General features: G+C 37.7%; 4 protein-coding genes across 11 annotated transcripts; 1 reads left to right on the plus strand and 3 right to left on the minus strand.

Annotated features, from left to right (window-relative positions):
* Nucleotides 1–4693, minus strand: LOC111433816. Of its 5 annotated transcripts, none has more exons than XM_023071042.1 (8): nt 4562–4692; nt 4343–4474; nt 3938–4003; nt 3141–3655; nt 2793–2936; nt 1659–1899; nt 1045–1545; nt 1–631 (listed from the first exon to the last, which is right to left on the minus strand). In XM_023071042.1, the coding sequence occupies exons 4-8, from the start codon at nt 3633–3635 to the stop codon at nt 210–212; spliced, it is 1803 nt and encodes a 600-aa protein (XP_022926810.1). In that variant the 5' UTR covers nt 3636–3655; nt 3938–4003; nt 4343–4474; nt 4562–4692; the 3' UTR covers nt 1–209. The 5 variants fall into 5 exon arrangements, with proteins under 5 accessions (XP_022926810.1, XP_022926808.1, XP_022926811.1 ...); XM_023071040.1 differs by having other exon boundaries at nt 4271–4474; XM_023071043.1 differs by lacking the exon at nt 3938–4003 and having other exon boundaries at nt 4562–4693.
* Nucleotides 4694–4948: 255 nt separating this feature from the next.
* LOC111433651 (pentatricopeptide repeat-containing protein At4g20090) lies at nt 4949–9221 on the plus strand. 2 transcript variants are annotated; one of them, XM_023070765.1, is made up of 4 exons: nt 4949–7166; nt 7604–7808; nt 7955–8041; nt 8769–9221. In XM_023070765.1, the coding sequence occupies exon 1, from the start codon at nt 5168–5170 to the stop codon at nt 7163–7165; it is 1998 nt and encodes a 665-aa protein (XP_022926533.1). In that variant the 5' UTR covers nt 4949–5167; the 3' UTR covers nt 7166; nt 7604–7808; nt 7955–8041; nt 8769–9221. The 2 variants fall into 2 exon arrangements, with proteins under 2 accessions (XP_022926533.1, XP_022926534.1); XM_023070766.1 differs by having other exon boundaries at nt 7614–7808.
* Nucleotides 9063–12545, minus strand: LOC111433652 (phosphatidate cytidylyltransferase, mitochondrial). Of its 2 annotated transcripts, none has more exons than XM_023070767.1 (11): nt 12388–12545; nt 11637–11763; nt 11459–11515; nt 11298–11360; nt 11146–11214; nt 10884–10976; nt 10502–10606; nt 10353–10430; nt 9977–10105; nt 9722–9827; nt 9063–9645 (listed from the first exon to the last, which is right to left on the minus strand). In XM_023070767.1, exons 2-11 carry the CDS (start codon nt 11742–11744, stop codon nt 9455–9457), a joined length of 999 nt encoding a protein of 332 aa, XP_022926535.1. In that variant the 5' UTR covers nt 11745–11763; nt 12388–12545; the 3' UTR covers nt 9063–9454. The 2 variants fall into 2 exon arrangements, with proteins under 2 accessions (XP_022926535.1, XP_022926536.1); XM_023070768.1 differs by lacking the exon at nt 12388–12545 and adding an exon at nt 12004–12369.
* Nucleotides 12546–12861: 316 nt separating this feature from the next.
* On the minus strand, nt 12862–20533 carry LOC111433650 (DNA polymerase eta). Of its 2 annotated transcripts, XM_023070763.1 has the most exons (17): nt 20189–20280; nt 19848–19987; nt 19223–19343; nt 19050–19161; nt 18801–18971; nt 17433–17597; nt 17233–17336; nt 17033–17152; nt 16679–16802; nt 15646–15759; nt 15305–15520; nt 14763–14865; nt 14457–14665; nt 13915–13993; nt 13715–13839; nt 13385–13484; nt 12862–13280 (listed from the first exon to the last, which is right to left on the minus strand). In XM_023070763.1, exons 4-17 carry the CDS (start codon nt 19155–19157, stop codon nt 13063–13065), a joined length of 1956 nt encoding a protein of 651 aa, XP_022926531.1. In that variant the 5' UTR covers nt 19158–19161; nt 19223–19343; nt 19848–19987; nt 20189–20280; the 3' UTR covers nt 12862–13062. The 2 variants fall into 2 exon arrangements, with proteins under 2 accessions (XP_022926531.1, XP_022926530.1); XM_023070762.1 differs by lacking the exon at nt 19848–19987 and having other exon boundaries at nt 20189–20533.
* Between the last annotated feature and the right edge of the window lie 86 nt (nt 20534–20619).

A 20619-nucleotide genomic window follows, 5' to 3' on the forward strand; every position in this document is an offset into this window, starting at 1 on the left:
TAAAAGGAAAAATTAGCCCCTCTTTTCATAATATGTTGTATGAACTGAAAACTAACCTGAAAGCTCTCACTTCACAGGACATGTTTAAAAGAATGGCAAATCTCCCACCTTTTATGACAGCTAAATTTGGCCGCACAACGATCCCAACTGAGTATGGAGATATGACATTATTTCAGTTTTCAATACCAAATTGAATCTTTTATTTCAGTTCACTGTTTGATAATTGAAAGAGAATCCAAGTGCTTCCTTCTCTTTGCTTCTGGTTCACCCAACTGCAGCATCACTGATACCTCACTATCATAGCCATTCCTCAGGGCGGACACATTTTTCAACTCTTGGCTTCCTTCCCTCTTCAGATGCAGCGGAAAGCTGCTGGTTAATTTTTGTAAAAATTGGAGCTCGATGCTCGGACCCATCTCAAACCCATTTTCTGTGTGAAGTGCAGCATGCTTAAAAGGTGAGATCAGCCCCTGAGAGGATTCACCTTCAGGGGAAATTTGCTGGACACTTAAACCAAGTGGCTCCGAGTTCTCTTTAAGTTTATATTTCAATGGGATCCGATCGAGACAGGACTCGGCAGCAGTAGAATCAATCCCTCCAACTGAATTGTTCCTTTGTTCTTGCACTGCAGCTTAATTAGTCATAAAATGAGGTGAAAAAAATGAAGTCAGAAAGACATGAATAACATAAAACATTTCCGAGAGCCAAAAAGTCATGACAAAACTTCATTTACTCTAATTATTGCATGGGTGCATGCGAAGGTTCCTGGACCATGACACAGTTCAAACTTTGATACCTCACTTATGAATGAACAACCCCTTTAGGTACCTACACGATTATTCTAATAATGTGCAAATATGAACATATGTTGGCAACATATTAGAGAAACTTATGACAAAGACAGCAATCAGGAAAATGTACCAAAACTTTATTAGCACTATCACACTCAACACATGCAACTTGGTAGGTTGTTACACAATGTGGTAGAACAAAAAGTAACCTCAGATCTAAAATGGCTATACTGATTGGTTGAGGTAACCAAACCTTGTAAACCATCATGTGTAGTAATAAGATCAAGCTCAAGGAGATCAAGAAGGCGTCCAAGATCAACTCCACTGGTCCAATTCTCTGGAGGCTGACCAACTTTTAGTTTCAGTCGACCTCGATTCGCTGTTCCTCCCCAGATAATCCCAACTGGACGTGGCTTTTCCTCATCCTGACCAGTTAAGAGAATAAGGCTTCCACTGTCTCCTTCAAGGTCAAACGTCTGTTGGTCGTCTCCAACAACAAGAAAGTCGGTGAAGAAACAAATCCCTTTTACATCATTATACTCAAGGGCATACGCCATTATAGTCCCTCTGGTCAACCCAGAACTTCTTCCAACCTTGATCACCTTTCGTCCAATAAGACTGTTGATTGGGGATTGTAGGTCTATTTTGTTGACATCACCAACCTCACCAACGCCTTTTACAAATGTAATGACATTATTCATGTTGAAATCTTCAGCAAAGGGAATGAACGCTCCATCAGCTCGCACAAATGTTTCTGCAGAAGGCACCAAATTGTGATGGGCATTGCACACAATTCATCATATAAGATACATACCAATAATACAGTTTTGGATCAAGATGTTTCTCAGAATATACTGCTTTTATTACCTGGATTTGTTCCAGCAAAGATGCCATACCAGACATCATCTGTGATAAATGATGTTGCTCTCTCCACAGCACCCAGATATACACCAGGTCCAAGGCTGGGAGGCAAAGGATGAAACATTTTCTGACTAGGGTAGTCTAAATCAACTGCAACATGCCGGTTTGTAAGGAATCCAACTTGCCGGGTTCCTGTTCGGCTTTTGACAATTGCACCCAATGTCCCGTAAGTTTCTTGGCTAGCAACCTACAAAGAAAGAAGTCGGATACCACGAGATAAGAAATACAAATAAGAAAAGTACTTAACATAGCTGCAACTGACAAATTCATGTAAAACGTAATCAATATGACTATTGTTAAGAAAAAAATACGACTTTTAAAATACTACAGGCCTACTCCAGTTCACCTACCGCTATGATTTATTTATAAGTCCTATGGTTTGGGGAGTAGAGCACAGCATACTTTAACACTACAACCTGAAACTTGCTCCAGGCAATTTTGGCAGATTTAATTAGAATAGAATGAAGGTCTTGAAGTACACACGTGAATGATGATAACATTTGGAGTATTACTACTTTCATGGTTCCTTCTGAGATTCGACGAGAATATTAGTTTCTCAAAACTTCTGTGGTCTGTATCATGACCAATCTGTAACCATTCTTATATATCTTCTCATCAATATTCTAATTCTAGTTAGACCTGAGTTTCAAATTCTTTTTTGCATAGCCTAGCGTATCCTCCATGAAGTTTTCCTCTCAAAAAGAAAGGTAGGAATATTTACATTAAAATCACAAAGCATCAGACATATGATTGAAAACACACAATTATTTACTTATTTGATCTCAAAAGTTGCAACTAAAAGCATGTAAATCTAAGTAGAGAGTTTTAGGACACGTAGAGATGAAAAAGGAGACAAATGGTTAACCACCTACATTAATGGTGCCCATGATTCAACATAAATAAGGTATGGTTAAATGTCGTAGAATGATTAACAAAATAATTTCATCGCTTTTCCTTACCTTTTACAGATTTTTTTGGTACATAATGAGCAAATCTAACAAGTCCAATGTGTTTTCCCATTTTAATAAAGACTTGGCTAACATTGACAGAGTTTCACTTTTCTGAAAGAGGAAAAGGTACCTGGGAACCAGAACCAATTGTTGGATCACTTCCCCTCAGACCATCAACAAGCTCTGTATATATTTCTTCTTTAGGTGTAGCTGCCGGAGCACCATAATAGGAGAACTCCACAACATCAACATCACACCATATACCTCCAGGTCCCTAACCCCAATCATAAAATTTGGGGAAAACAAAAGATGAAAAGTGAAAGAAGCAACCAAATATTAGAAAATATCTTCAACCCCAATAAATTTTATGGGTCTCATATAAAGTATGGATGTTAACTATCGTTCTATGATTTCTCAGCACCAAAAAGGAAACCTCTAACAGAGGTCAGAATAAAAACTCAATAGGATGAGTTCCAACCTCAAGTGCAGCAGGTAGACATTGAACATCATTGAGCCACTGCCTGTGAACTTTGCGTGCAACAAAGACAAGAATAGCAGGGATATCTGTCAACATACCCTTCTGGATTCGAAATCCTATAGCAGTTCCAAGGCTAAACCGTCGCAATATCTTGCTATGAAAGGCCCTGATGGTCATTAGCTCAAGCAAAGTAGTAGCTCGCTGACCGGTGGGCAGCCGGCCCAGAATTTCAGGAAGCACTCCTTTCTGAAGGTTTCCAAAATAGTTTGCTCTATCTTCAGCAGCATCATTCAAACGGCTGGAAGTGGGCCATGAAAAGTAAGCAGCATTGGTTTCAGACAGCTGAGTACCCGGAGCAAAGCATTGAGTAGGTGATGGACTTGATGAAGGCAGATTGAGATCACTGCAATAGTTCCTTTCCAAGTCCAAGGCAGATTCCTCAGATTGTGTGGATACGGAATGATGAAAACTTAAATCCAGTCTTGCCCTGTCCATATCTTTCAGCTCTTCAATCACTATGACAAAGAATTTAAGGCCTCTTAGAAATTGAAATTCATTCTATCAAATTTAACCTCTCAATTCAACTAAATGCGGTCAGGGCAAAAATGCAAACCATTACAGAATGACATTTGAGAATTACAAAACATAATTTATGGCAGGAAGAAGATAATACGACATGCCCAAACTTTCCAACTTTCACAATTCATGCTTCTAATAAAGCCGGCTGCGAAAGATGAGGAATACAGTTGTTATAAGCAAGTGACATATTGCAGAGACATTTCAGCTGTGGGACTTGCCTCACAAACCTACTGCATCTTCAAGCTTTCATTACTTGAGGGCATTCAAGTATACATAGAATTGACCTGGAAGATAACAAAAATGAAGAGTGAAACTTGGAGAGAAGAATGGCAGTGGAAAATGTAAGTGAGCAAAATGGGGGAGAAAGAAAGGGCATGCTGAAGGCGAAAGCAGTACCATTTCAGAAAAAAAATGAGAGATGCAAGATGAGCGCAACAGTTTAAAGGATGAGTATCCAGATGGGAAAGCATGGCGTCAATTAAAGTGTTGGGTAAAATACAGGCGGGGAAATGGGAAAAGAAAAATCCTTCTGGAAATAAAAATGAACTCACCGATCAGCAAGGGGGGGAGCTGTGATAGACGAGTGGGAATAGTGAAGGGAGTTGATGGTTTTGATGCCCTACCGCAGATATCAATCCTTTGGAGATTGGTACGCAGAGCAGAATCAGTTCATCAAGAGAAAAATGTCACTTCACTGCTTCCCGGAAGTAGAGGTTGAAGAAAATACACAACCGTGGGGGATACCATTCTGATTTCTGAAACAGAGAAAAAATATGAAGCAAAAGGGTGAGTTTAGTTTTATAATAAGAAGAAGATGGAGAGTTGGGGAGTAAAAAATTAACCCTTTTTTGCTTTTCCATGTATGTGGGTCGTGGATGAATGATATTAAGATTCTTATATTGGAGAAATGTATGATGATGGAAGGAAGGCTTAGGCTTGAATGGATTGGAGGATGGAGAGAGGAAATAATTTCTTGGATTCATAACTCAAGTTTGGTGGAGGAGGAATTGGGCTCATCTCCATCTCTATCTGTGTATCTTTATCTGTATCTGCTCAACCCATAGCCCATTAAATATTAGGTTGGAGGGTCTTTTTTTCTTGTATATAAATTATCGTTACTCGTAATAAAAATAAACTTCTAAAAGTTTTACTTAAAGGACATAAACTAAAATTAAATATACCGACCAATTGGAATGGCATTTTAACCTAAATTAAAATCAGCACATTCCGAGCGGCCTTCGAGTCCGTTTGGTATTCGAGTCCGTTTGGTATTCGAGTGGCATCGAGTCCGATTTCCGGAGAGCTAAGGCCGATGCCCATGGCTTTCAGTATCGGAGATCCAACGACAACGTACGCTTCTCTCTCTCTATGCTTATAAGCGTTGATTCTACGCTATTTCTAGCTGCATACACTCTGATTCTGCGCCGTGAAGAAAACCGTTCGACCCCATGCCAAAATGTTCAAAACACCAATTAAACCTCCTGAGAATCTCTCTTCAGAAGGCGCCTGGGCTTCATTTCCATTCAGTTTCACGCTATTTCCCAACTTTTTTGCCTTTTTTCTATTTTTCATCTTTCGCTCTTTCTCCCAACCCAACTCCCCGAAGCGAACCCGAAAAGGATGAGGATGATGAGCTCTCAGTATCAGGTAAAATATTCAAATCCGGCCCCCAATTGGGTTCTTATAAATTGGGCGATGCGACATTTTATAGTCTCATTGAAAACTATGCAAGTTCTGGGGAATTTCGTTTGATAGAGCATGTTTTGGATAGAATGAAACGCGAAGGGCGGGTTCTTGTGGAAAGGAGTTTTATCCTAATATTCAAGGCTTGCGGGAAAGCTCATTTACCTGGAGAAGCTGTGAAGTTTTTTGATAGAATGGTGAAGGAGTTTCATTGTAAGCAGACTGTGAAGTCATTCAATTCAGTTCTTAACGTAATTATTCAAGAGGGGGACTTTTCAGATGCATTGAAGTTTTATTTACGCGTTTTTGGTGCCAATAAGATGAGCTTTCAGCCAAACGTACTCACTTATAATTTGATTATTAAGGTACTGTGCAAGTTAGGGGAGATAGATAGAGCTGTTGAGACTTTCAGAGAAATGGCCCTTAAGAACTGCAATCCCGACGTCTTCACTTATAGTACATTAATGAATGGGTTATGTAAGGAAAGGAGGATTGATGAGGCAGTGTTTTTGCTGGATGAGTTGCAAACAGAAGGCTGCCTTCCAAATCCAGTGACATTTAATGTGTTGATTGATGCACTATGCAAGAATGGTGACTTGAGTCGTGCGGCAAAGCTTGTGGATAATATGTTTCTCAAAGGTTGTGTTCCTAACGAAGTGACTTATAATACCCTTATCCATGGTTTGTGCTTAAAGGGCAAGTTGGACAAAGCTCTTAGTCTTTTGGATAAAATGGTGTCAAGTAAATGTGTTCCTAATGAAGTCACATACGGAACAATCATTAATGGCCTTGTTAAACAAGGAAGAGCTGAGGATGGAGCTCACATTTTGGTGTCTATGGAAGAAAGAGGACATAAAGCAAATCAATATATTTACTCGTCTCTCATCAGTGGTCTGTTTAAGGAGGGAAAGTCTGAAGATGCTGTGAGGGTGTGGAAAGAAATGATGGAGAAGGGTTGCAAACCCAACGTTGTTGTTTATGGTGCCTTTATAGATGGTTTATGTCGAGAAGGAAAGCCAGATGAAGCCGAAGAAATTTTGTACGAGATGGTAAGTAAAGGTTGTTTACCAAATGCTTTCGCTTACAGCTCCTTAATGAAGGGTTTCTTTAAGAAAGGCGACAGCCAGAAGGCAATTCTTGTGTGGAAAGAGATGATGAGCCAGGATGCTAGGCACAATGAAGTTTGTTGCAGTGTTTTACTTAATGGCTTGTGTGAGGATGGAAGAGTAAGGGAGGCCTTGACAGTGTGGAAGCACATGCTCAGTGAAGGAATTAAACCTGATGTTGTGGCTTATAGTTCAATGATTAAGGGCCTTTGTGATGCCGGCTCTGTAGACCAGGGTTTGAAGCTTTTCTATGAGATGCAATGTCAGGAGCCTAAGTCCCAACCTGATGTGATCACCTATAATATACTTTTCAAGGCCCTTTGCAGGGAGGGTAATCTCATCCGTGCCGTTGATCTTCTAAATAGTATGCTCGATAGAGGCTGTGACCCTGACTCAACTACATGCAATATTTTTTTGGGAACTTTGAGAGATAGGAATGATCCATGTCAAGATGGGAGGCTGTTTTTAGATGAGCTCGTTGTAAGGTTACTCAAGCGAGAGAGAAAATTAGCTGCTTTGAGGATTGTAGAGGACATGCTGGTAAGATGTCTGCCACCGGAGGCATCAACTTGGTTCAGAGTCATTCAAAAAACATGCAAGCCAAAGAAGATTCAAGAAACCATAGACGAGTTTTGCAAAAGCTTATATGGACAATGACGTACGATTCTCTCTCTCTTATGCTTATGTGCATACAAATTTGAGGTCTCAAATGAGCATTTTGCTAAAAACTTATTGGATGTACCAATAATTTCTTTATCCGTTATTGTTTTGTTTTTTGAATTCTCCTGGACTTTATGAAGGGTTAGAGTTCCTTATCGTTTCGTCCTCTTTTTTGTTTATCTCGTCACTTGGTTATAGATTGCTTCTTTAACCTAAAAAAAAAAAAAAAAAAAAAAAACAACAACAAGGTAGGCACCTTCTGCAGTTATTCGTTGATGATATACATTGGAAAGCATGAGTAAGTTCCATATAATGTAACTGTGCTCACTTGAGTTTAATTACATTATATTGTGACAAAATGAGTTATCGAGTTTACATTTTTTTGTAACTGTGAAGTTGAAGAAATTTCAAGAATTTTGATGTTATGTGTGTTAGGATTGTGAAGCCAAAATTGGCTGCAGAAGGAAGAGAATCCGAGAGCATAGCGTTGAGACGCTGCATCAAAACAAGGAGGGAGGATGCTACAACAGTCCGTATAGCGTCTCGACATGACGTTGATTCAACTTCAAACTCAAAGGTTGCTCATGCACGCGGAAGAGAGAAGAAAAGGAAAATGGGTCGAGGTCCATTTGTGATTTAGGTCGGTGGCAAGGGACATTACATACATGCATAACCTTTTTCATTCTGAAGTTGGTGCATTGAACTTTTAGTCACAATTCTTACGTACTTGTGTTAGTCTGATAAAATCTGATTTTATTTTGAATAATGATGGCCATTCTATTTCAGTTTAGGGGCAGTATTTTGCTACTATCCTTTGAGATGTTCAGTATATGAAGCGTGATGTCCCAGAAGAATACTGCTCTGAGTTCTGAGGTGAGTGTGAGAAACTCATAGTCTTGTCTAATTATTTGCATGATTTTAAAGCTTCGCTGCTTGTGCGGGTCTCATAACTGTTTTGCCTATTTACACTGTTTCCGATGAACTTTATCATATTCTTACTGAAAAAAGTCAAAAGCTCTCTAACTGTATTAGCAAGGCTAGGCAAGTTTAAGGCTTTAATGAGCGTTTGGGCTATTATTTTAGGTAGGAAATTTGACTCTATATTAGCTTATTCATTTCAGATTGCTCTAGACACATCTTAACAGACTCCCCTTGGATATCCTTCCACTGTATTCAGGAAAAAGCAATTAAGCAGTAACTGACTGGAAATTTTTAATGTATTTTAATTACAGATCTCATTATTAGTAGTAGTAACAAATGTCAGTTTCCTAGAAATGGTTATTTGCGTAGCGTCTATTGTAGTTATTTGGAGTGCCGTGTATAATCTCCCTTACACTGGTTGCGAATTTCCCAAGTGTTCGCTTTGTAGTTCTGTTAGTAATCTGATTTTACCGTTCCCTATCAAGCAGTAGAAAAGAAAATCATCAGGGACACTCTCTAGGTGGAGGTATCTGCTTGGCCTGATTAGATGCTGTGACATTATTGTCTTCTATGTCTCAAACCCTTCAAGAACCTGACCTCCCATTATTAGTCTTCTAAATAATTAAGAACCCTTCAAGAACATTTTTGTCTTCTTTATCTACTAATCTGTTTTCTGTAGGGTGTTGATTTGTAAAGGGTATACGGACGGGAAGAAAGAGGCGGGCAAAATGTAGCAGAGCGACAGGCAAACCAGCTTCCATAAACGATCCCATTCTGTCCTGTTTGAAGCAACATGCTTAATGATGGCAAAGAACCAGCATCATCATGCAATCTCATTCTCCCCATCTTTGTTTGGGCCTTACCAACAGCACCATCAACTTAATTCTTGATCGGTAGCGTTTTCATTTACATCATTTTTCTCGTAGCAGGTAGGCACTTCGGCTCCTGTGCCTTAAAATATCAAGGTTACCTGTTTTTTTTTTGCTTTCTTTACTCTTTATGTATAATTTTTTCTAAAGAGAATCACAGCTAGGCTATTGTATCAATTACTTGCTTATGAGCTATGGATGTATAAAGACTCGAGATATGGTCCTGGGGCAGAAACCTTTTATTGATGTGATACCCATACATTGACAACGTTAGTGTCCACATTCAGAGAATCATAAATGGTTGCCGTATGTATTTTTTTTATTATAAAACATAATAACAACAATCAAAGAAATCTTTAATGCCTCTTTAAATAAAAATAATAAAAGAAACGATTATAGAATACATTCTTAATTATTATTCTTAAGGCGTAAGAAACTGAAAACTGAAAGTAAAAAAGAAACAGGCAATGAGAACGGTACCGACATGGCTTCACTTTCATCTCCAGGATCTCCAAGCCTTGCACATTTTACTTGCAAGATACTTGGCAGCCTTAACACCACCTACAGCCAATAGACCGGACACCGCCTGTCTTGCGCTTGAAACCATCACCTTTCGCCTCAAAGCCCCCTGCATGCAATCTACTGCCTCTTTTCTCGACCGGATTAACACTTGGTTTGTGACTCCACCTTTTTCAAGACACATATTTTAGGATCATGTAATGTGAGTTCTCAGTAACAGTACAATGGTCAAATGGAATTGTACCAGATCCACTCAGACTTCTCTTCTCGCCAAGTTTTATCCCCATTGTGTTCCGGACCGTCGTTGGCAAAGATGAAACTAAAAACTCCGTTGCTGCTAATCCACAATCCTGTATTACAAGGTAAAATATTTATGTTTGGTAAAACATAAACCATCTGAATTTTCAGTGTTTGCTTGCATTTGCACAACCATATACACTCACAAATAACAAAGAGATAAACAATCTTATTGGATTCCTAATATCTTTTTTTGAAAAACCTGATATATATTTGCCTGGTGACTTCCAGGCGATGAGAATTGCAACAACTCCTTTGCTTTGTACTGTTCAAGACTGGGTTGGTACATTGACTGGAACAGCTGGAATTGCCCTCGAACTATTTTGATGACCTACGGAAGATGACAAGTAGACTAGTGGTAAAAATAGTGAAATGAAAAAAAAATGTGAACTTGACAATTAAAAATTAAATCCGGTCCATAAATAAGTAGAAAATTGCTCGCGCTATATGTAAAGCAAACATGATATTTCAGCACAATTGCAAAATAATAAGAAATCATAAGGCAAGCATAAACCAAGCCGATTCTTTCAAGGATTATACTTTACAGGCAACTAAGCAAGCTCACTTAAGAGTTTTACCTTATCCCTGTCCTCTGCAAAAAGCATACGCAAATCACCCATATACGAAAGGCTGCATATTTTGGCATACAAGTCAACCTACAAAAATTGAACTTGAGTGTAAATTTAGCAATTACAAAGACGCAGTCTCTTAGAAAAAGGAAATCAACCTCAGTAAACTCGGGTGGCAGAAGAAGGAGAGCTGCAGATACTGCAGACCTCAGATTCACAGAGTTCAGCTGTTGAACATCCAGTGAGTCCACTAGTATATTAACCTGAACAACAAAATTAAATTCCTCAGTGAGGAGGGGGGGAAATCCAACAGTGTTTTGCTGCTCAAATTAGAGCCATACATAAAGAGTGAGAGAGAAACTTTTTACATATATGTACAATTCAATTTTGACAGAATAACCCACCATCAAACTGGTTAAACCACATATAATAGGTAAGAATTTAACTGCACGATGAGGATCTTCCAATCGAATAATTAGTAACTTTTTTCATATATGTACAATTCATATTTCGAAATGCAAGTTCCTAGGATACACAAACCGGCTTCTGCAAACGGCCACTGAGGTAGAATGTCTTCCAATATAGTATGTCCTGTATCAAATCATGCATCCGCACAACCCCATACTTAAGCATCTGTACAAATGCTCGAGAAGTGAGGTTTTGCAAGTACCCAAAATCATATTGCATCTGAAAACAGATATACATCCACAAGCACAAATATGTATGCATGTATGTATATATGCAAACACCATATGCTTTTTGAGGATGGAAATCAAACTATAATTTTATTTTGTTCCAATACCTTCTTATTCCACGTAACATACGGATTAAAATGTACTCCAACTCCAATTTCATCTGCAACTTCAGTAACCTAATCAAACCAGTTAGAGAAAAAGACATCAGGGGTAGTGATAGAAAGATAGTTCAGAAAAAGAGAGTGGCGAACAGCATTACCAGTTTCCCCCCTCCAAAGTACACCATCCATGAGGCATAGTGATCTTTGTTTAATTGAATGTTCTATGTTGCAGTATGAATAGAATAGGTTAATAGATATAAGGTGGCACCGAATCATCTTATGATGCACACTAGAATGGAAATCACTCTTCAAGACTTACCTTCTCGTGCCATTTTTGAGGATCAGAAACGCCAAGAATAAGGTCAACCATTTTTGACTAATGATCCGAAGTTTTAATCCAAACCAAAAAAAAAAAAAAGAAAAAGAAAAAAAATCAGTTACAAGTACGAAATAATATATGAATAAAGAAAAGGACGAAAAAGAAACTCAAATAAAACCTTGTCGTGATTGTTTGGATGCAGAGTCGAACCATACATGCAGCAGAACTCCACTGGAGGAAGAACTTTGAGAAAATCCATAAGCCCGGTGTCTTCCACATTCTTCATGATTTCACTATCTTCCAGCCTATACATGTTTGTAAACAAAGTCATTACACGGGCAAGGATCAAATTTGGCCGAGAATATCTTAAACATAGACATCAAAATTTACTTCAGCCACGCAAAATAAAATCCTACTATCGCTCATCATATTACTTTAAATAATGGCTAAACAAAATCCATTGAAAGAAATATACACAGACGTTCACTTGGGCGCGGATAATTATATAAAAGATAACATATTTGAGAGAAATATGCACATCTCACCCGAAATTCCACTTCAAAATCAACAGTAAAGGAGCAGGCCGAAGAAAAAAGCTACTAGGCGTAAATTAGGCCTGACTGAATCTATGCTTATTGGCAGAAGCAATGTAGCAGTTAAAGGGGAATTTCATCAAACAGTTGGAAGGCATGCCCAGAACTTTTGGAGAGGGCCTCCCTCTTAATCGAAGAGATTGTGGTGACAAAAAGAATTTGACAGCAAGTACTTTTTCAATCAAAGAAAAGAAAAGAAAAGAAAAAGAAAAGAAGAGGGTGGATGGTAAAATACAAGAATCCACCATCATTTCGCTAGTTCAATGTGTTCATAAATAGAGGGAAAGAAAACAAACATGAAGCAAGAATAATATGGTTAGAGTGAGAGTGGCGCACACAATGTGAATGGGCGGCGGAAATAATAGGTGGCGGTCTATCCGACGGGAGGTGCTGATGGCGGGGAATGAGTAGTGGCCGTTTTCGCAGAACAGTTTGTATTATTTTGAAAAGGCTCACCGCCTACGACTTTATTTTCTTTTTTTAGTGATCCTTTTTTCTTTTTTCTTTTTTCTTTACAAAGACCAGACCATGATTGTAATACAAGAAATTAAGAAAGATAATAATTTGGAAATCGCCAATATCTCTAACTTCTTCCTAATCATTCAAATTTGGAAATCTAACTTTTTTTAATGATCTCTGTTCTTAATGTTTGATGCAGATACTGCACCCATTCCAAAAGTTGTCTCTAAATTATCTTCCAATGGCTACCCAAATAAATTTAAAATTAAAAAAAAAAAAAAAAAGTTGGAGAGATCGAAGAGGAAGCTTGACACCAATGAAGCCTATCGTGGATGAAGAGATCAATAACGGAGACGAAACCGAGCCCAATAAAGCTATATATAATTTGCAAAATCTTTAAAAAGAAAATTACAGCCCTTGTTCATCATTATTTCACATATTCTTCTGACATCAAAATTTGCATCTTTTGAGGGATTCCTGCTTTGTAGGCTCACAAATCATCATGAAGATACTACATATTTACAAGTACAGCATTTAAAGAAAGCACAACTGTCAACTACTCTTGGAAGGTAGAAAGTAACGAGAAATGGTGGAACCTCGATTCACTGTATTGGATCGCTTGCGAGGCCTGATCCAACACCATACTTCTTTCTGAATTTCAGGCGGCAACTCGTCAATCACTGAAATATCAATCTCGTCAACGTTATAATTCCATCTTTCACCTCCTACTTCCCCATTGTCGGACAGTCTTAATTCGCTAGTGTGTCCATCTGGCATTATGTACAAAAAAAAAAATCAATTTATGTCTACAAGGCTTGTTTAGATCCTTATTTATTTAAAAGGGATAAAAGAAGACAATATATTTGAAACATACCGGCAGGTGATAAGCCATCTTGGATGCTTTCAGAACGTTCCTGATTCCTCGATGTGGAAGAGAGATCAGGCTTAAAGAATCTCAAGATTGAAGCTGTGCCCTAGCATCATGAAATGTTAAAGAATAAAAACAACAAATCTTCAAAATGTGATAGCTTTAACGGTTAAATATACAAAGAACGATATTGTTTCAAAGTATATACATATATATGTATAAACAGTCCTAATATAACTGCTTGGATCCATTTATTCTTCTATTCCCTTAATAGCAAAATTTCTCCCTGATAATGGAACTTTCCAAATGAATTATAATAATAAAGCACTTGCAAACCTTGTCTTTTGATTTGTTCCTTTTCGTACACAGCGGAGACATAATTCTTGTCTTCTTGGACTTCTGCTCTTCTAATGTAATTATTGGGAACTCACTTTTATTTGGGCCCGAACATAACTTGCTTTCTATAAGGATTACCCCTATGTAGATTAGAAAGTGGGAAAGCAAGGAAAATACTTAGGTGCATATGAATACCATACCTGAGGCGGCTAAGGGAAGTCGGGTTGCTTCTTGAACAACACCATCTTTTTCAAACTCTTTGGAAGAACAGCATGGATCCTGCACATCAAAGAATCTTGAGTTAGAAATAAGAAATGTTCTTTTTTTTTTTTTTCACTAGAATTACTTTTCAACCGATCTTGATAAAGTGGACCACCCATAGCATTTAGTAAGCACGAAAAGATGTCATGACCACTCAAATGCTCAGTATCTCTTAAGACAGTCTTATAGCAATGTAAATGATCATAAATTCAAAACTACTTGATACAAATTGCAAACAGGAAAAGTGGTATTTGCAATTCTGTAGTGCTTCACAAGATCTATGCGTTCAGAAAAGCTCAAGAAGGGCAATCTAAAAGTTGGAGAAGCTACAACTCAAACTCGAGAACTTTTTATTTGAAAATTTCAAATTACCCTAAAATTCAAAGACCATATTGAAAACAACTTGATATGTTCGGAATGGATGTTGTGGAATATGTTACAGCAATACGATTCAGCAAAAGAACTGTTGAATATCCTATACCATGACTTCATCTTTCCACAAACCCCTTTCACACTCCTCTTGATCCCAATTGCTTCTATCTGTAGCATTCTTAACCTCTGTTTCTTCTCCAGTGAATTTATCAAGAGCCTCACTTGAGTTCACTGAATAATCTGTACAACCTAAATGACCGTTCTCAATCTTGGTTTCTTCTCCAGTGTATTCATCATGAGCTTCACTTGAGTCCATAACTGAATAATTTGTAAGAAGTAAGTTACCAGGAAGTTTTAACTAAAAGAAGTACAATGAGACGCAAAATAGATGGAAACATATTTTAGCTCTTAATACCTGAAAGCAAAGCAGTTTCTTGTGTATCCTTACCCTGGGGTTTGTCAGATGATGCGCAATACGATTGCTGGCTATGCAAGTATTTTGTAATTGAACTAGTTCCCTACCACAAGAATAAGCATCAGGAGGCTGAGCATTGAGATTAAAAGAAAAACAGAAAATTAATAAGAAAATTAGCAACCATTGTACAGATGAACTGATTAACGACTAAGAAGTGGAATGGTTCAAATAATACACTAACAATTCAAGAAAAAAAAGAAAAAAAAGAACCAGTATTGTTCAACAGTAAAAGTTGTCACAGTCAAGATGCTACAACATTTAGACAATCATTAGTAAACTTTCCTATCAAATGCAGACAGGAAACTAAAAATGTTATTTCATCGAAGTGTCGTACTAAATAGAAAAAGTAAAACAAAACAGAAACATTCATCACAATGTTTTTCGATGATTTAGGCTGAAAGCACTATGACAAGATGTTGAAGCCGTTGGTGGTCAAACATAACCAGACCACAGTATTAGTTGCCAAATATGCTCAAACTTACAGACGGTATGGCCATAATTTTACTTGCTGAGACAGAAAGAGAAGTTATTCGCCATCCACTGTTTAGATCTCTCTGGCTGTTAGTTCTGTAAGAGCCTAAATAATCCCGCAATCCAGCCTTAAATAAGTTTAGTGCATCCTCCTGAATTTTAGCAGCACCATATCTTAAGGGACAAGACTTGGAAGGGAACTTCTTATGTGGATCTGAGTCCCTCAACTGCACCACCAAGAATAATCATATCTTAGCAATTAGTGAGCAGCAAGCCATAATATGGATACATTTATTGAATTTTGCTGTTGAACCTAAATCTCAGCAACAAGTTCAGAACACAAAAAACATACCTCATATGCACTAGCATGAAGGGTAAGGGTGTGAGCCATCCGCCTATTCTGATCTAAATCAGAACAAAGACGCTCACTCAGTTCTTCAGAAAGTTCAGTTAGCCAGTGCTGAACCTGCAGAAGAGGGAATCATGATGGGCAACTCTGTGATGGTTAAACAAGGACTTCCAAACATGTCCACCAATCTTATGTCTTATCCAAAGGGGAAAAAAATCATCTCCTTGCACATGAAAACATGTTTAGCGCAACAGTAGGCAGCATCACATAGAAACGGCATTCAAAAAGGATTGAGTCCATTTCGATATGAATGCACAAAAGATGTACATTCCATCAAGGATCCATTTTGGAGTTCCATAAATCAGATGCACATATTATCTTCAACAATTATGTACAAGTATCTAATGAAAAGGATAATATTTATGCAATCATACAACCGAAGAGTTGGACGTGGTGGTAAGGCCTTGGAATTTAACCCAAATTATGAGGTCAAAATCATCTGGGGTCACTACCTACGTTGTTAAAGATTCTACAGACTGCTTGAATAGAAATGTTGTAGCCGTGGTGGTTAAATCAGTTCTAATTCTCATTGCGGAAGCTGATTCCATTTTTAGTTATAGTAGAAAAACATACCCTCCCCTAATGCCCAGTTAATCAGACTTTGGCAATGTTTTTAAATACTTGAATGTCATCTTATATTGAACACATTCTTAAAAGATCAAATCATGTCATGAAAGAATTTTAAAGAACAAATCTAGTAATAAGTACATTAAAATAGAAGAAATAGACAAATAGCAATTAGATTTAACTGAATATATGGTAACATTTATTTAGAATATTCAGCGTCAACACTCAAAGCACTTTACATCAAAACCTTAATCAATGTGCAGTATAAAGGAGATTATCCATCCTCCTAAGCACACACTGACATCAAGAAAAAAAAAAACAGAAACAAAAGAAGAAACGACCAAACAACGGGAATGTAAATCTAATTGATGTCCTCAATAAAATTTAAAAAATAAAAGCTAAATCTTACTGAAGAAATTGTTCTCAGAGCTTGGGGGCCAGGAAAACTCTTCCCAGAACCATGGCTTTTGGGAAGAAGGCGACATTGTACTTCTTCCCCACTGATTCCTCTGGCAATATTCCATAACCAAGTACTAAAAAAAACAAAAAAGTGAATTATTCTATTGTGATAAGACAAACGGACAATCCTACAAAACATAAGAGCCTTTATTATTCTTCTTTTTTTAGAAGACCAAAACATTTCAGAGTACGAAATTACAAATAAGAGCCTTTATTCATTTTGTCTGACTTTTCCTGTTTCTTGTTTCATTGTAGTTAATAGTTATTCACAAAAGATCCAAGATTGAATTCATTTATAAAATACCCAGTATTAAATCCATAACGTTCTTGTAGCTTCTGCTCTGGAAACCTCAACAGATCTCCAACAGTGTTCACACCAAGGTCACTTTCTAAAGAACTCCCTAGCTTTCCACCAAGTTGTTTCCTGCCATAAAATTTCAGAACTGACTCGGTTAAATTAAATGGTAACATATCGTTAGTGTGATATGATATATGAAAACTTACATTTTTTTTATTGGTAGGGAATCAAGCAAGCCTTTCACGCAGGAGTGGGGCACAACAGTCTGTTGAGCAGGTTTATTCATGGCACTCGCAAGTTTAGCCAGCATCTACTCACAATCTCATATATAATTGAAAATGATGTCAATTAAAAGATGGTTTTGAATAAAAGTAGGATTCAGTATGAACAAATAGTTCCATCCTGCCTTGTTATGAGAAATTCCAGCAGAACAAGTAAACTCGGTCTCTTTCAACACTTGCATCCTCAGTTCAGCAACAATGAGAGTTCCACAAGCCAACAGCTTATCACGATAATCTGAATCACTCTTCGTAAGCCACATCCTTACACATTCTTGGCTATCACTTTGTTCCTGATTCAAAACCAATTTCAATATTGTATGCTGTAGCTGATGAAGAAGCCAGTTCATAGCCAATATTATCAGCATTAAGAAGTAGATTTAATTTCTTAAAAATTTAATAGTACAGTTGGAAAAGAAAAATATCCTCTTTATACCATGCTAAAGAAGAGGGAAAAAACATATGCGTACAAGAAATAAATTATTAGTCTCAGAGATTCCCCTAAAGTTTATGTTGATCAATCCCTGAAGATTATGGAAATAGAGTTCTCACCGGAGAAATCCTTCGGAAAAATAACTGTTTTAAAGCAACAAAGGATCAGCTCCCCTTTTCCACAGAGGAGGTCTTCAAGTCGTGAAGGACCTTGATTCAAACAAAATACCCTGGATGGTTTTAAAGGCAGCATTCTCAAACATTATGGTAGTTTAAATTAAACCTATTCGTGCTTGGTAACCAAGAAGTTGAAATCAACCTCAGAAAATGGGATTTGTGATATTGTATGAAGTGTTAACCTCTCTACCATAATCAAAGGAAGAACAAGAGGTAAATTGCGGAGTTTCAAGAGGTGTAAGAAAAAGAATTCTCTTCCTCCTTCGATATTTGTACCTGGGGCATACAGCTTTAGCCGTCTTTTGGAAAAAGAAGAGGAGGATAAAGTCCTAGGAGGATAAGATCGGTAGAAAATATTTTCACCTCAACCCCCTATAGTTTTCTCTGATCTTCTCTTCAACACTTTGTCATGAGAAGTTTCTTACAAATCATTGTGTGTTCAAAGTCCAAAGATTAAAAAAAAAAGATCTTTGGAACATTGATTTGAGAATTTCCGAAGTAAAGGAATAGAAGAAACTTCCTAGGTTTGAAAGAGGAGAAATTTTCTGTTTGGTAGATTTTATATTTGTCTTTTCAAGTGGGAGTATCCTGGATAAAACCTTTTATGATTATGACCAGTCCCATAATTGTGCCAATTAAAAGTCTTTTTATAACTCCATTGGATTTTATAGGCTTTCAGCCACTTTCTTATGAAGTTATCATTATATCAATGATATCTTTTGTTTCTTATTTAAAAAAGAACAAAAAACGTGTCCTGTAAATAGTCAAAATTTATAATGCAAATTGGCATCTAACAATTACCATTTTTTTAATGCATCAGTAGATATCTCAGTAATGACTTTAAGAAGGAGATCAGGAATGAAGAAATCTCATAGATTGTATCTGACCGTTTGATCAAGACCTAAAACATGAGACTTTAGAGCCTCAACATCAATAGCCTCCATGCTCTCCGGAGGAGTTTCAACTAACATTGCTTCGGCAGCATCAGTTAGGTCAAGATATACTTCATCAATCGATGCTCTCTCACACCTTCCCTTCTTTGAAAGAATACGAACAACCTACAATTTTATTAATTTTTTAGATGTCAACATTCCTTGGTAACAGAGAACACCGAATGTACAAATGATACTACTCACCTCTGAACCTGCATCCCGGTATGTCTTGAGGTCTGCTTTACCGCGTGCCACAGGAACTTGAACAAGCTGAATTTGAGGGCAGATTTTCTTTGCCTCATCCCCTCGCATTGATCTGAAGCTTATTAGACTGTTGAAGAGAATAAATTATAACTTGGGGGAAGAAGTGTCTATACCGCTTCACACCAAATTTGCGTGCTTCATAGCCGACAGCAATCAAGCCACCACCTTTCCATGCGTTATATTGAACCACAGCAGTAGGTACACCCCTTAAATGTGGCTGCTTCCGTTGCTCAACTGCAGAAATGATAACAGTTAACTTGAGAGAGAGAACTATACAAAATTGTTGTCTATGGCAGATAATTTTCCATAACTTCCCTGATCATACATTACTAATTCCCACAGAAGGAAAATAAGGAAAATTTAAGATCCATGACTCCTACCTGTCATACTAATCCTTATCAAGGAACTTAACACCCCAGCGAGAACCAGAAACCATATTGCAAAGTGATTCTAGGATAAAATTTATTCCTCTTCTTCTGATCGAGAAAACTTCCATTGGAGAAAATAAATAAAAAAGCCACGAGATACCACGAGGCTAGACAGCAGCCCCAACAAAATACCAAAGAGCAAGACTGTAGAAAATTACTTAAGAGCTAAAATAATACGACCTCCCAAGTTTAGGAAAACTCAGGCCCATGATAAAGCACTATACCAAATATCAGCCCACTCTTCCACTCAACCAAAAACGTATCTACGAAAGTTCTCCTATTATGGACATCTAGACAATCGCATTATTACCAATAATTTCCAGAGCATTTTGCGCATAAATAACGCACTGTGAATACAGCCTCTACAAGCTTCTGCTTTTGTTTACAGAGTGGCCTTTGACTGAGTAAAGACGTACAGGCGCGATTCCACTGTATCTCCAAGCAGTTATTCTAGAAATTGATATCGACTAGATCAGCAGAATGCTAAACACTATACCAAATTGTGAACTTCGATGTCCCCCAGTATCGGAATCCAAATTTGAGGGTAGTTAAGAAATATCAGCATTCGTTCGTGGAAGTAGATTTCGGGAGGTATATCTCTAAATAGTTCAAAGAATGGGCGTACGACAAGGAGAGTAAGAGAATTATAACCTTGAACGTAGAAGCAGTCCATATCGACGTGAGCGATGATTCTGGCATCTGATGACTCCGGCTTCGCTACTGGCATCTCTTACCAATGCTCGGGTAGACAGCATAAGCATAAGCCAAATCTAACACCGTCAGATGAGTAATTAAGTTCTACTCCGAGTAGGATCAAAGAATGTTTAGCAGTCAGCATGCAGATGCCCGTCGGCGGAAGACTAGTCGTTTTGCGAACATCGACAAACCAAAATTGGAACTGAGAGAAAAATGGAGGGAAGTGTCAGCTTAGGCAAACATTTTTAACCGATCAACGCGATCCGAATGGAAAATGGAAATTTGCAAGAGAAATGAGATTGTCATTTGCAAAATGGTTAACTGTTGGAAATAGCCCATTTTGTTTTGGGCTTACGAAAATAACTCCGTTTCAGAAACCTTGTTTT

This window comes from Cucurbita moschata, unplaced genomic scaffold, assembly GCF_002738365.1.
Source record: "Cucurbita moschata cultivar Rifu unplaced genomic scaffold, Cmos_1.0 Cmo_Scf00043, whole genome shotgun sequence".
Taxonomy (NCBI): Eukaryota; Viridiplantae; Streptophyta; class Magnoliopsida; order Cucurbitales; family Cucurbitaceae; genus Cucurbita; species Cucurbita moschata.

Bases quoted from the DNA above. Each gene is read 5' to 3' on its own strand.
- LOC111433816 (XM_023071039.1), bottom strand. From the start codon at position 3,787: ATGTTTTGTAATTCTCAAATGTCATTCTGTAATG. The intron at 2,937-3,140 runs GTTGGAACTCAT...GATTGGGGTTAG, and splicing joins GTCTACCTGCTGCACTTGAG to GGACCTGGAGGTATATGGTG. The intron at 1,900-2,792 runs GTACCTTTTCCT...CTTTCTTTGTAG, and splicing joins CAATTGGTTCTGGTTCCCAG to GTTGCTAGCCAAGAAACTTA.
- LOC111433651 (XM_023070765.1), top strand. From the start codon at position 5,168: ATGCCAAAATGTTCAAAACACCAATTAAACCTCCTGAGAATCTCTCTT.
- LOC111433652 (XM_023070767.1), bottom strand. From the start codon at position 11,744: ATGAAGAATGTGGAAGACACCGGGCTTATGGATTTTCTCAAAGTTCTT. The intron at 11,516-11,636 runs GTTTTATTTGAG...TCGGATCATTAG, and splicing joins ATCCAAACAATCACGACAAG to TCAAAAATGGTTGACCTTAT. The intron at 10,106-10,352 runs GTAAAACTCTTA...CATCTTCCGTAG, and splicing joins TTGCAGAGGACAGGGATAAG to GTCATCAAAATAGTTCGAGG.
- LOC111433650 (XM_023070762.1), bottom strand. From the start codon at position 20,264: ATGCCAGTAGCGAAGCCGGAGTCATCAGATGCCAGAATCATCGCTCAC. The intron at 19,162-19,222 runs GTATAGACACTT...AATAAGCTTCAG, and splicing joins CGCAAATTTGGTGTGAAGCG to ATCAATGCGAGGGGATGAGG. The intron at 14,866-15,304 runs GTAAGTTTGAGC...TTCTTGTGGTAG, and splicing joins AAATTATGGCCATACCGTCT to GGAACTAGTTCAATTACAAA.